The sequence below is a fragment of the Oenanthe melanoleuca genome, chromosome 4 (genome assembly GCF_029582105.1).
Source record: "Oenanthe melanoleuca isolate GR-GAL-2019-014 chromosome 4, OMel1.0, whole genome shotgun sequence".
NCBI lineage: Eukaryota > Metazoa > Chordata > Aves > Passeriformes > Muscicapidae > Oenanthe > Oenanthe melanoleuca.
Window position 1 is genome coordinate 1,451,417 of NC_079337.1, and position 13,559 is coordinate 1,464,975.

The 13,559-nt window shown below is 51.2% G+C and overlaps 1 protein-coding gene across 3 annotated transcripts in view; it reads left to right on the forward strand.

Moving 5' to 3' along the window:
- The window catches only part of SEPTIN11 (septin 11), a 45,158-nt gene that overhangs the window by 26,466 nt on the left and 5,133 nt on the right, over positions 1-13,559 (forward strand). Inside the window, exons 5-10 of one of the 3 annotated variants that reach the window (XM_056489014.1) lie at positions 520-681; positions 2,214-2,310; positions 3,169-3,337; positions 6,274-6,406; positions 6,774-6,961; positions 10,053-13,391. In XM_056489014.1, coding sequence (XP_056344989.1) covers positions 520-681; positions 2,214-2,310; positions 3,169-3,337; positions 6,274-6,406; positions 6,774-6,961; positions 10,053-10,068 — 765 coding nt within the window. In that variant the 3' untranslated portion in view covers positions 10,069-13,391. The other 2 variants (XM_056489013.1, XM_056489015.1) reach the window with 2 other exon arrangements.

The window sequence follows — 13,559 nt, forward strand, 5'->3', positions numbered from 1 at the left end:
CCTGTGTTACTGCCAGCCCCTGTCCTGTGTGTCCCAGGGCTGCACAGGGACATCTGCTTCCAGCTCCCGGGGGGTGACAGCAGCTCTGCTGCCCCTCCAGTTTCCCTGGTGACATTCCCAAAGCCAGGGCCCGTGACAGGCTCTTGTCTGAGCGTGGCTCCTGCTGTAATCCAGCCAGCTGCAGTACCAGGGGATGTGCAGAGATGGTCATTTCCTCTCTTATTTTTTTGGAGCAGCTCATAATAATCTGTGACAGCATTTCCTGTCCAGCCAATTGGGATGAGGAGGGGAGTGTGACAGGACAGGAAAGAGCATGTTGCCAAATTGCATTTGACTTCTTTCTGAGGCCATCATCTCTGCTGCCTGGAAATCCTGTCTGAGGTGGTGCTGCTGGCAGCAGCAGCCCCAGGGAAGTTGATCTGTGGCCCTTCAGGGCTGTTGCTGCATGTCCTGTTCTGTCCTCTCCCAGGGACGCAGCCTGTGCAGTCCTGTACATGGAGGTGCTGTCCTGTCTTGCAGGTGAACATCATCCCCATCATTGCCAAGGCTGACACCATTGCCAAGAACGAGTTGCACAAGTTCAAGAGCAAAATCATGAGCGAGCTGGTCAGCAACGGCGTCCAGATCTACCAGTTCCCCACGGACGAGGAGACGGTGGCCGAGATCAATGCCACCATGAGTGTATGTCATCAGGGGGGTTGCTGCCCTTGCTTTGCCTGGCCTGTCCTTGCTGGCCATGCTGTGTCTTACTTGGCTTTAAACTGCAGTTTGAGCCTGGACCCCAGCCTGGCCAGAGGGCTTTTGGGGGCTGCAGATAGCTGGTGTGACACGTTTCATTGTGTGCCTAGCACTTCTCCCCTGTGCAGTGTTCACATCCTTCCCCTGCTGCAGCATTCCTGGCTGGGGGAAGGAAGAGGATGGGAGGCAGGGAGCTGAGGTTTGGCTTTCCTGTCCCACACTTGTTGCTCCGTGGGGTGATTCATTCCCGCCGCCTTTGTTTCGGTTTCCGGTGGGAGTGAGCGGGGCACAGGCACCAGGCTGTCACCTCCCCCCCTGCCTCCAGGAACAGGGTGGGACTGAGGGCACTCAGGGCTAGACTGGACCAAGCATTTCAGTGGGGTTACCAAGGGGAGCAGCTGTTTGCCGTGGGCCTGGCTCGGGGTGCAAAGGGCAGAGCCTGAGCTCAGGGATGCTGGCAGTGAGGATGTGCCAGTCCTAAAGCAAGTGCACTCAGATTAAGCTACCTGAAGGCTGTTGTGGGTTTTCCTGCTCAAGGGCTTGTAGGTGGACAGTTATCCAGCTGAATGTCAGACCCTCTCCAAAGCTCCCATTTCCCTCCATTCCCTGCCTGTGTTGTTCTGAGCTGGGAGAAGCTGGCACAGAGAAGGGATGTGGCTCTACCAGGGTGCACTGTCTGCAGTGTTCTACCTTCCTCAGGTGCAGCCTGGTTGCTGGGAAACCTCTTTGCCAGATAACCCCATCTCCTCTGCCCTGACATCTTCCCCTCCCACCCAGCCTGTGACCACGGCTTGGCCGACACAGCTCTCACTCCCAGAGCTTGCACCCAGCCCCTTTGGATGCTGTTAAGGCAAGGAGGATTTCACAGGGCTGGGCTGGCAGCTGGGGTGAGCTCCCTCCTTCAGCAGCCACACTTCTGGGAGTAGAACCCAGACTGTCACCACCACACCCACGGAGAGACCTGGACGGAGCAGGGCTCCATGACTCAGACGTGTCAGCCCAGGGCTGGGTCAGCTCTGCTCTTCCCCTTGCTCACAGCTTTGCCCTGTTTAAGAGGAAGCATTAGCAGTTCCTCTGCAGCAGCAAAATCCCCCTGAATTTTAAGCCTACCTTCCTTGAGAGGATGTACTTTATTTTCTTTTTTATTGTTTTCATTGTTCTTTTTTTCCTCAGTGTTCAAATTCAGTTCAAGTTTGTAAGACTTGTTCTGTGCTTAAGACAGTAATGCTTTGTAATTAAGTGGAAAATATGTACATATCTTGTATTTTTAGGACTTCAGAATTTTGGCCTCTAAGTCTGATCAGGTTTCTCATCCAGATTGTCCTGTTGCTCTTCCTAAAACACCAGACGAATTGCAAAGGCATTTAAACAGCCTAAACCCAGCAGAGCTGCCCCAGTAAACAGCTCTATTGAGGAACAATCTCTGGCAAGACAGCAGAGGAAATCCCCAGGCTCACTGTCCCTTTCCTTTGCAGGTCCACCTTCCTTTTGCCGTGGTTGGCAGCACTGAAGAAGTGAAGATTGGCAACAAGATGGCAAAAGCCAGGCAGTACCCCTGGGGTGTGGTGCAGGGTACGTCACCAGGGGCACAAACTTCTCCTCCTGTCCCCTTCTGGTCCAAGACACTTTGGTCTCTGGATGGCCCTTACTGGAATCTGCCTTGAGAAAGCACAGCTTAGAGCTGGACATGGAGCCAAAAGCTCCTTCCTGCAGGAGGGCAGACTTTGGCCAGGGCTCTGTTTGCAGCCCAGGCTTTGCTGAAGCTGCCAAAAATACCGAGCTGATCCTTGCTTTCCAACCAGCACAGGATTGAAATGGTGATGGTCTCCTTGTGGCCTCAGCTGTGTATCCCACTGGAGAGTGGCCCAGGAAGCTGCAGGGAGCATTCCCAGTGCAATTCTGCAAAACTCTCTGGCTTCTCAGTAATACCAGCTGACCCTGAGGCAGCTCCAGAGATTTCAGCTGTATTCACCAGAGGATGATACTGGGAAAAACAGTTAGGAAAGAAGCTGATGTGTTTGGGAGGTCTTGGACTTGACCTGTATCCTGCTGGGTTCTTGCTGTTCCCAGAAAATTAGGACCAGACAGTTTGAGATTCAGTTTAGACTTTGCTGTGTGAGCCCCTGTGAGTGCTAGGATTTCGGGTGGGTTTGAGTGGGAAGTGAGATCCTGTGAGCAAACGGATCATCACCTTGCTGGTGTGAAAATGGTTGGGGAGACAGGAGCCCTGTGACAGATGGGCAGCACACAGATCTCACAGATCCAGTGCAGGCCTTGAGCTCGGGCCCTGCTGGCGTGGGATGGCTTCAGCCCCAGTTCAGCACAGTGTTTTCCACTTGGAGTTGTGCTTGTGTGCCTGGGGAACGCTGAGGTTTGCTGCACTGGCCCAGCTGTGGGGTTTGATGTGTGTGCTGTTGTGTGTTGGTGCAGTGGAAAACGAGAACCACTGTGACTTTGTGAAGCTGCGGGAGATGCTGATCCGGGTGAACATGGAGGACCTGCGGGAGCAGACGCACACCCGGCACTACGAGCTGTACCGGCGCTGCAAGCTGGAGGAGATGGGCTTCAAGGACACAGACCCCGACAGCAAACCCTTCAGGTAGGGCCTGCAGCCTGCCCTGCTGGGCAGGAAAGGCACATCCTGCCTGAGGGAGCTTCTCACCCTCCTCAGCTCCTCACAGCTGGCCCCAGGTGAGCTGGGAAGAGGCTGCCACGGCCTCGTGCCTGAGCTTCGGCTGATTCCTGCACACACAGTTCTTTCTGTCAGGCAGCTTTATTGGTCTGCAGCCCAAGCCGTTAGCCAGGGACAGCAGCTGTGTGGGAATCTGAGAGGGAGTGTTTGTTTTCTCCTTTCATTTCCTGTTTCCCATTCCTCCCCAGCTTTTCCCCAATAATTGCACCCCCTGCCTTGCACCCTGCCTTCCTCTCTGCCTCCAGGGAAGGCAGTCAGGATTCCAGTGCACCTGTGGGGCTTTGCCCCTGTGGCACACGTGTGTGCCAGGGGTTGGCATTGGTTTGGGGTCTTATTTCTGACTTGCTGAGTTGATGCAGCTGCAGCAGAAACTCTGCTGCAATCAGTCAAGCCCAGCTCTGTTACTAAGCCCAAGTGTGAAGCTTTATTGGATTTCCTTTCTGGAGAGCTCTGGCTTAAGATGGGCTCAGCCCTTCCTTTGGAGGAATCTGAGGAATTTCCATTGCTTCCTGTACACGAGGCCTCTTTTGACCAAGCTATAAGTAGAAAGGAAATGAAAATGCACAGAATTTCTCCATCTGGTACGTGCTAGTTCAGAGCAGTTCACTCTGGGTGCCTTTTCCCTCCAGTAAACAAACAAAACCTATGATCCCAAGCTGTTTGGCCGAGGCTGATGTATATCTGGAATGAGGGAGATGTTCCCTCTGAGCTCAGGGATCAAAAGGATGCTTTTCCCTGCATCTTGGCCCTGAGAGCCACAGGAACTGCTGCTCTTCAGCCAGCTTGCATCAGCCAGCAGCAAGGGAGCCTTTGGCAAATCTCAGGGGGAGCAGGGCAGGAGGTCCCAGCAAACCTGGGTGCTGTGTAGGGGCTTGTGTGAGATGTGGAAAAGGGGGACTGGTGGTGTCTGAGACCCCCACCTTGCTTGGCCAGGCTGCAGGAGGTCAGGAGGGAGCACCAGGATCCCAACAGCTCCATGAAATGGGGTCTCTCTGCACAGAGACCCTTCTGCTGTGTGTCTGCTGTGGGCTGGATTCTCTGCTGCTCTGGTTAAGCGTTCCAAAATACTCCCTTTCCAAATAATATTATTTGCCAGGGCATCCTTCTCTGTGTGGGGGCGTGTTGGGAAATCAAGTTACTCTTGTAATTTAGGCTCATATGTTTGTGTACTTAAAAGCCAATTCCCTTGTCATCTTTGCCTGTGAGAAGCTGCAGGGATCCCAGTTGGTTTGGACTGTTATTCCTTAGGGCTGTGATTGGTTTTTTTCACATGCAGCCTGGGAGTTGCCAGGCCAGTTTCTCTGAGAACTTGGCTCCTCTGGAAGTCAGAGTCACTGCAGCAGAGAATGAAGCTTTGAACCCAGGACAATCTAACAGGAAGCCCCTGCCCCTCTCACTCCTGCCAGGCTTTTCCTGCTTGCCCATCACCCGGCATCATGCTTTTGGAGCTGAGCTTTGGAAGAAGTGGTTTGCAGTCCAGGATCCAATGAGCTGCATGCAGAGCTTTCCATTTCACTCTGTGAGGCTCTGCTGCTCCCTAGGACAGCCTGTCACTAATTACAGATTCAGTTTGTGCTCACTGAGCAGCAAAGGCTCACCTGCCCTCGGGCTTTGCCAGATCCTTCAGAAGGACTCAGGAATTTAAATTTCAGTGTCCGCAGTCAGAGGACTAATAAATCCAACACTGAGTTCTAGAGATTTTGTTTTGAGTCTCCTGAAGTCTGTGTGCTGTCAGAGGTCTGGTTCTGCACTTAGCTAAGAATCCAAAGATGCCTCTTGCCCTGCTCTCCCACGAAAGGATTTTTGTCATTTTTAGAATCAGTATTTTTGCTTCCATGTGTAGGAAGCTGGTGTGGTCATGTGGCATGGTGTGATTTCTCTGGGGCTGTGCCAGTGCTGTGCCAGAACAGCTCTGGGCATCCTGTCTGGAGAATATTTTAGGAAGTAACTGAAGTGCCTATTAATTAGCAGTGTTAAATACAAGGCTTGGGATAATCTGACAAGTTGTGTTACCCAGCTCAATGCTGCATCCCCTAAAAAAAACAAACAACCCAACCAATAAGAAAGCCATCAAAACCCCTAACACTGCCAGGAAAAGCAAAAGCTTGATTTTATTGGAATTAGGATATTCCACTGGCCCAATGGTTAATGTGTTACTTAGACACACGGGTGCAATGTGTCCGTGTGACTTCACTGGAGTTTTCATTTAAAAAATGCATCTTCAGAAAAGCAAATGGTTATCATTCCCACACTATCATTATGGCTGGGCTATCCAAATCCATTTAAGGAATAAAACAGAAGAGGAATTTGACGTCCAGAGTTCCTAAGAGGCTTTAAGAATCTCAGCGGTACGTGGACAACGTATTTTATGTCCCAAATCTTCACTGCCTGTCTCAGTGCTGGGGAAAATAAAGGAATGCCAAGGAGTAGAGGGGGAATGAAGGAATCCAGCAATGTGGTTATTTGGAGGAGGAAGGCTGCTGATGGTTTGGAAAGGCCAAAGGAGAAAGGGAGGTCTCCCTGGCTTTATCTAAATCAAGCTGTTAGCAATGAGCAGTGCAAGAGAGTTCTGCTCTGTGTCGGTGTCGTGCTTAATAAATTACACAGGGGCAGATTTCACCCTGGGTGTGCTGCACAAATCTTGCTGGGTGATGCATGGCATCCTGAGCAGGGATTTTCCTCCCACTGCTGCCACCTAGCAAGCTGGGATGGGTTTTGGTCTTGTCAGGGAGCTCTGACCATGTTTTGTGACAAGATAGCCTAAGTACTGAGGTCTGCAAAGGCTGGAAGCTGATGGCTGTGCTGGGAACACTGCTCTGACTGGCTTTGGTGTGTTTTCACAGTCTCCAAGAGACTTATGAAGCGAAGAGGAACGAATTCCTGGGCGAGCTGCAGAAGAAGGAGGATGAGATGAGGCAGATGTTTGTGATGCGAGTGAAGGAGAAGGAAGCAGAGCTGAAGGAAGCAGAGAAGGATGTGAGTATGCTGTGACTCAGAGGGCTTGGGCAGGGCTGTTACAGAACACGCCCTGTTGGGGCTGCTCCTCACCCTGCTGGAGGGCCACGTGCTGCTGCAGAGGTGCAGCCCTCAGTGCCCACCTTGCTCTGCAGGAGCTGATGGAGCCCACTGGGTGCCAGGCACTGAGGGGTGGAATATCAGGGTGTGGAATATGGGAATTCCACCCTCTGTGGGCCTGTGGGTGTTAGTGCAGGGCTTTTCCCACCCAGCCAGGCAGGCTGGGCACAGGGAGTGCCTGCAGCAGCACTTGAGGCAGCATTGCCAGTCAATCAGGGTGGAACATGCTCCTCTTCCCAGCCAATTCCCAGTGTCTCTGTCCTGGCAGCTCCACGAAAAGTTTGACCACCTAAAGAGGACTCACCAAGAAGAGAAGAAAAAGGTGGAAGACAAAAAGAAGGAACTTGAGGAAGAGCTGAGTAACTTCCAAAAGAAGAAGGCAGCAGCTCAGCTATTACAGTCACAGGCTCAGCAGGCAGGTTCTCAACAAACCAAGAAAGACAAGGACAAGAAAAAGTAAGCGGATGTCACCCACACCCTTTGTAGGATTTGTTACACGTTTTGGGAGGTTGTTTTTTTCTTTCTTGCTGCATGTCTGTATTTGCTTTTTCCCATTACCAGACTGGAAACAGGCCTTTTGTCAGCCTGATCAAATAAAATTTTTTTTTTTTTTCTAAAGGGTGGGCCAGGGACATGATATTAATTCTTCTCTAGAAGAGTACCTTCAGATTTTATGTTTAAGTCTGACTGGTGTGGGAGAGCAATTGGATGGTGGAGGTTTGATTTGTGATCTGTCCAGCATCTTCTGGAGCTATGGGATGTCCTGGACTCAGATTTATCTGCCTGAGCCAGAATTATTAAGGGAGTTGCTACCCGTCCTTTCTTTCCCTGGTAGTCTCCTGTTCCCATTCCTTAAGGGTATAGTTTTAAGTAGAAGTAACTAGAAACCAAAACCACCATGTTATTTTTACATGGGGAATGCTAGTGCCAAAAGTGATTACTTGGATGGTCGCTTTAAAGACAAGAGGCTTTGGTTTTGTATTTTTTTTAGAAAAACAAACTCCTATGGTACTGTAATTGCAGTTAAATGGCATTTGTGGTTGTATCAAGTTGTCATAATAAGCTAAGAAACCCTTTTAGTCAAGATCATGGCACTGTTTTTTACTATTTTATATTTCTGTCCCAGGAGTGTAATCCTTTACCCTCCACTGGTTTTTGCATTCCTAGTAAGAGGGTGCTCATGCAAGTCCTTTGTGAGTCCCCTGTGCTAAGGGTGCTTAGTTGGTACCTGCCATTGGGAAAGCTGGGGATGCAGCAGATCTCACTGGAAAGCACTTGGTTAGCCCACACACAAAAAGGACAGTTCCATGCTGCTTTCACTGCCCAGGAGAGAGAAGGGGGTGCTCCTTAGAGTAACCTGGCTGATGAACTCCCAGCTGTCACCCCTGGAGGGGCCAAGTGCCAGCAGGGACGTGGCTCAGACACTTGTGTGGCCTGAGCTGCGTGGCAGCAGTGGTGCTGCAGGGGCAGCTGTTGGGGTTTGCAGCTTTTACACTTGGCCCCTGTCTCTGCTGCTGCCCAGGGAGGGTGGGAGGGCCTGGGCTGGTTCCTCAGCTGATGTAAATTGATGTAGCTCCCATGGAGCCCTGCTGCTCGATGCTGGCTGAGGACATGGCCACAGGCCCCCCTGGGATCCATGGGGTGCTGTGTGCTGCATGCTCTGCTCCAAGGGGAGAAATCCTTCCAGACCACACCCAGGGGAGTCAGGCTGAGCACTGCCACCAGCCAGTGTCCCAGGCAGGCTGAACACCCTTCTGCACACAGGCTGGGACATTCAGCTTCTCTCATCTGAGAGCTCAGACATGGTGAAGCACTCCCTAAAAGGAACAGAAAGTTTTGAAGACCCTTTTAGTTATCTCTGAGTTGGCAGCCTAATATTTTTAAGTCAGTCAGGTTGTTTGATCTCTTAGCTGTAGGACCAGTGCAGTGCAGAATGGTCTGGGGAGTTCTGTCCCTCTGGGTAGCCAGTGTGAGCTCCTGTTAGGTTCCAGCATGGTGGGTGAGGCAGGGCTGTTCCCAGGGACTGTGACAAACACAGGTTCTGCTTTGCTGCTGCATTCACAGAAATCCAGCCTCGAGGAACATGCCTGTGTTTTAGTGTGTCCTTGTGTCGCCCACACCAGGTGCTGTACCTGCTGCAGGTGTTCTCTAGTGTCAGAGTTACTAACTGAGGCTTTGAAGGGCAATGCTGATGCTCCTGCCTTGTAGCTCACCTTGGTTTCCTGAAGGCTTTGAGTTTCTCCTTGCACTGTAATGGGGAGCTGCATTTTGTGTAGTTAAGGTTTCCAGCCTCTCTCTCTGCTGCCATGGCCCCTGGTGCTTCTTGTGCAGTGGCCAGAGGAAATCCTTGCTGTGCCTGACCCTTGCAGCCTCCCCACAAAGTAATTCATGGGAATGCTGTCTTCTCTCAAGGTGGGATCAGATTTCTCCAATTTGGACAAGAGAGACTTTCCACTGTGCTGTGCATGCCAGAGGGAAGGCTCAGGGTGAAATCTGCTGCTGGCCTGACTCCATGAGGGAGAGCTTGGCCTTCCTGATTTCCAGACTATTCCTCCAGAAATTCTCTAGCTTGTACTCTTTAATCTCAAATGTCTGGGGCTCTGGCCTGACATCAGCAGTTTGGGGACAGCACACCTGTGTCCCTGAGGCACTGAAGGGGTGGCTGCAGAGCAGAGCCAGGCATTTGCTGGGACGTGGGGCTGAGCACACTGACCCTGCTGCAGTGTTGGTGTGGGCCTGTGCTTCCAACCTGACCAGTCTGGAGACAGCTCCTGGCCACAGAGCCAGTGGGAAGGCGAGCAGCCTTCTGGTGCTTGCCTGCTGCTGGCTGGATGGCCACATGCCTCAACATGTGCTGTGCTGTTGCTGCTCATCCACAGCCCCCCAGGAGCCAGGACCATCTGTTTGGGTTCTGTCTCACATTATTTAAAGCTGCTTCTGAAAGCCAAGTATAAAACTTTTTTTTTTTCCAGCTTCCTTTCCACTTAAGTTTCCTGTCCAATGTGCCTGGCCTGGCCATTGGGGCCATGCTCATCCCAAAGCAGTCCCTGAGCTGCAGCACCCATGTCAGGGCCTGGCCCAGCACCCTGTAAAAAGAGGGTTTGGTGGTGCCTGAAGGATCTGACCTGGCTGTGACAGCCCAAGCCTTGGAGACATGCTGGTGTGCAGGTGTGGTGCCTGAGTTCCCTCCTGCAGGGATGCCCATGGGCAGTGACCCAAGCTTGGCCAGCTGCACTGTCCCAGCTGGGAACAAATGAGCCTGGGGCCACTGGGGGTGCAGTGACAGGCTGTGACCTGGGCCAGTTACAGGGCTGGCTGCTCAGTTCTCCTGTCCCCACAGTTTTTCTTTTCACTTCTGCTTGTCTTAGGCTGGAGTAGAGCCCAGCCTTGAGGTTGAGTCTCTTTGTAATTCCATAATCCATCTGCATGCCCACCCACCGGAGCGGGTTGCTGGTGTTGGCTCTCCTGGCTTTCTTTCTTTTTTTTGCATTTAGAGTTCAATTAGTGCTAACTTTTTTGTTTTTTGTTCTGTTTTTTTAACTTGCAGTGCAAGCTTCACATAAAGCCTGTCGAGCCAAGGATGTTCCTGCATTCACCTGCTTTTGCAGTAATGTGTCTCTGCCATGTTTTCTTTTTATATTTTTTTTTCCATTTTTTAACATGAATAACTATTAACTCATTAATAACATAGTGGGAACAAGAAGGAAGAGGGATTGGGTGCAGGACTGTGTGCAAGTGGAAGTTCAGGGGTGGGTAGAGACCGAGCTAATGATGATACCATGCGTTTTTCTCCCCAAAACCACGAGCAGTAAATTATTTTTGGCCCCCAGTCTGAACCAAGAGTCAGAGTTGGATGTCAGCAACTCAGGTATTGGCTGGCTGCAGGAGCCCCAGGGAATGAGTGTGCAGGAGTGTCCAGGCAGCCCAGCCCCTTTAGGCAGGGCTAGAGCTGGAGCTGAGCCTGCCCCCCATTCCCTCAGGAGCTGCTGTGGGCAGCTGCCCCAGTCCCTGCCGGGAGAGGGAGGGGGTGTGTGTGGATAACCAAGTGTAACTGACCCTGCATGCCATGACATTTGCATGATAATTTGTGTTAGTTCTGTGCTGTGCTGCCTGCCCTGGCCCTGGCTGTGCTGGCCTGTGCTGGCCTGCTTTTTCAGCCTTCCCTCCAGCTCAGCAGAGCAGCTGAGGCTGCCTCAGGGAGGGACCATTCCCACACTGCTCTCCCTGCAGTGCCTCAAACCTTGGGAGCCTCCCTTCAGATCCTACCTGGTTTGGATCTTAGCAGCCCTTAGAGAATCAAAAGCCTGGGCAGGGGGAGGACAGAGCCATCAGCATCCTCTTGGAGCTTCCAGGAGCCTGCTTGCACAAACCTTGCAAGGCTGTGGGGTGCAGAATCCAGGCCCAGGCAGAGAAGGTGCCTGGGCACACGGTGGCTGTGCTGCCCCAGCAGGATGTGCAGCAGGAATGATGTCCTGCTCAGCTGTCCTGGAACATGCCAAGGAGCTGTAGGATCAGCCAGGCTCTCTGGCCAGCACACAGTGCAAAGGGGTCTCCTTAAAGTGTTTTTTCCACGCCTTTGCTTTGAGAGTCTTTCCTTCCCAAGGGGTGGTGAGCTGTGCTTACCCTGTGGCTCCTGCATTTCTTCCTCTGCCACTGCACAGCCAGCACTCCCTCTGCTCCTTCTTTAAAGCCCTCTTACACAAAACTCTTCTACCCAAGTCTCCCTCTACAGCTGTTTGCCTGCCTCCAGGTGGAACTTCTCTGGGGGAAAAAAAAGGCAGAATTCTCACTTTTTTTAATCACTTCTTCCTCAAGTGTTGGATTGGGAAGTGCCTGGAGGTTGGCTTATGGGTTGTCTTGCTTTTTAACCCTCACTGCTTAAACATGGCTTTAGGAAGAGCATAGCTATGTACCATGTCTTGGACAGACAGCAGAAATGGATAAATAAGCTGGAAATAAAACAATTGACCTTTTAATCATTATTTTTAAAAATTTTTAAACGAATTTTTATTACTATTTTTTGTTGTTGTTTTTGTTGTTTGGGTTTGCTTTTTTCCCCTCCTGGACTTGCCAACTATGCACTTTTCATCAGGTTAAATAGATTTGCTGCAGGGTTGTTTGGAAAAATGAAATTCTGGTTCTTGTGGCTTCTGGCAAACCCATCTTTAAAATCTTGAGTTATGAAGGAAGAAGTTTGAGTTGTTTGCATGAGTTTTTTGCAGTCACATCACATGCCCATCACCGAGTGCTCGTGGCAATATGCTTTGCTTCAGCTGCCTCTGTGCATGTCCTCTTTTTAATTACCAGTGTTTTGTGCCAAGTAGAAAACTTAATTTTAACATTTATTTCTCCTGCTTCATTTAACAGCCCTTCAAGGGATGTTTAGCAGGGGAAATCAGCTGAGCTGAGCTTTTCCTTTTTGACAGAAAGCTGTGGCAGACAGAAAGTGTCTTTTTGGTTGAGTTTTTCTCCAGCAGAAAACAAGCTGTGCTGGAGAAACTGGGAATAAACCACAAACTTGAAGATGTCCAAGGTACTGTTTTGGCTTTTTGCCAAAGGAGATGGCAGTGACTTTTTTCCCCATCTCAAACCTCTGGGCCATGTTTAGCTTGTTCCTGCTGCTCCTGTTGCTTTTCTTTGCCCATGCCTTTTTCCACAGCAGCCCCTGATGTGCATGGAGTGAATGATAGACTCAGGTCTGGCTGGATGTGCTTTCACCTGTGCATGTGAGTACAGCAGGGGGAGACTGACCCTCCCTGCCCTGCTCCTGACAGCACACCAGCTGTGCTCTTCTGGCACATTCTCCAGCCCACTCTCTTGCAAGTGGGGTGGTTAAAACTCCTCTAAAACTGCATGTTCCTGACAAGGTGGATTTCAGTCCTTAGGCTGATTCAAAGGAGCAGGAAGGCACACTGAAATGTGCTTTTTCTGGGATGGTGAGGTCCCAGGCATGAAGCAAACCCCAGAATGGAAAAGCCAGGACAGTCCAGGTCTCTGTGGGGGCTTGGCTGCTCTGTAGAGAGGGGCCACACGTGGGTCTGGCAGGCAGTGGGACAGCAGGAGGTGGAGAAGGGTTTGCTGCCCCAGAACCTGCTGGGGGTCACACAGTTCCCTTCAGGGAGGGCAGTGAGCAGGAAGGTGCCCCTGGAGCTGGTGGGGGTGCAATGCATCTCCTGTGGCGCTCCAGGAGCAGGGAAGGCAGGCACTGGCAGCCACCCTGGGCTCTCTCCAGCTGAGAGCTGCCACTGCTGCCACCCCCTCCGTGTGTTTTGACAGCTGGAGATGCCAGCAGGGCCATTGGTGTCCCCCTGTAAACAGGGCCCTGTTCCTGCAGCAGCTCTTTCTGCTGTGCCAGACCGTCCCAGCGCAGGTGGAAGTGTCTTTTTGTGTGTGACCACACCAGCTCTGTCCTTTGCCCCCAGCCCCTCCCCTGTCCCTTCTCCAGGCCCAGCTGCACGTGCAGGGTGTGATATCTGCGGTGCTCCCCCAGCACGTGCCAGCACGGGGCTCTGCCAACATGAAGGGTTTTTGTCATTGTCGGGAAACAAAGCTGTGAACAGCGGTAGAAATCTTGTATTTTTAATATCCTGATTGCCTTAAACCATAGATGTAGGACTTTATTACCTTGCTATTGGAAAATTACCCATGTTTGTAACGAAACAATTGTGTAACCTACATACAGTGTTAATGCAAATGATATGTATGCATCTGTTAGATATTGTCACTTTATTTGATGTTAAAATATTTCAGTTTTTTGAATTACAGATGGAATAATAACCTTATAGCATAAGCTCAGTTATTTCTTGTATGTGCTTCAGGTTACAGATCCACATAGTGCCAACACTTGAAGTGGGGAGAGGAAATATATTTTTACCCCAAGCTTTGATCCTTGCGTGGCCTTTGTGACGTTTGCTGCTGCCGGTCTGTGGCGGGGCCACAGGAGGGTCCCCTGTCAGCCTCTGCCTTCCCAGCAGGTTGTTCTGTGCCTTTGGGGTGCCTCTCTAGGTCCGTGCTGGTGTTTGTCAGTCGCTTCTCGTGGTGCCATGAGCTTGTT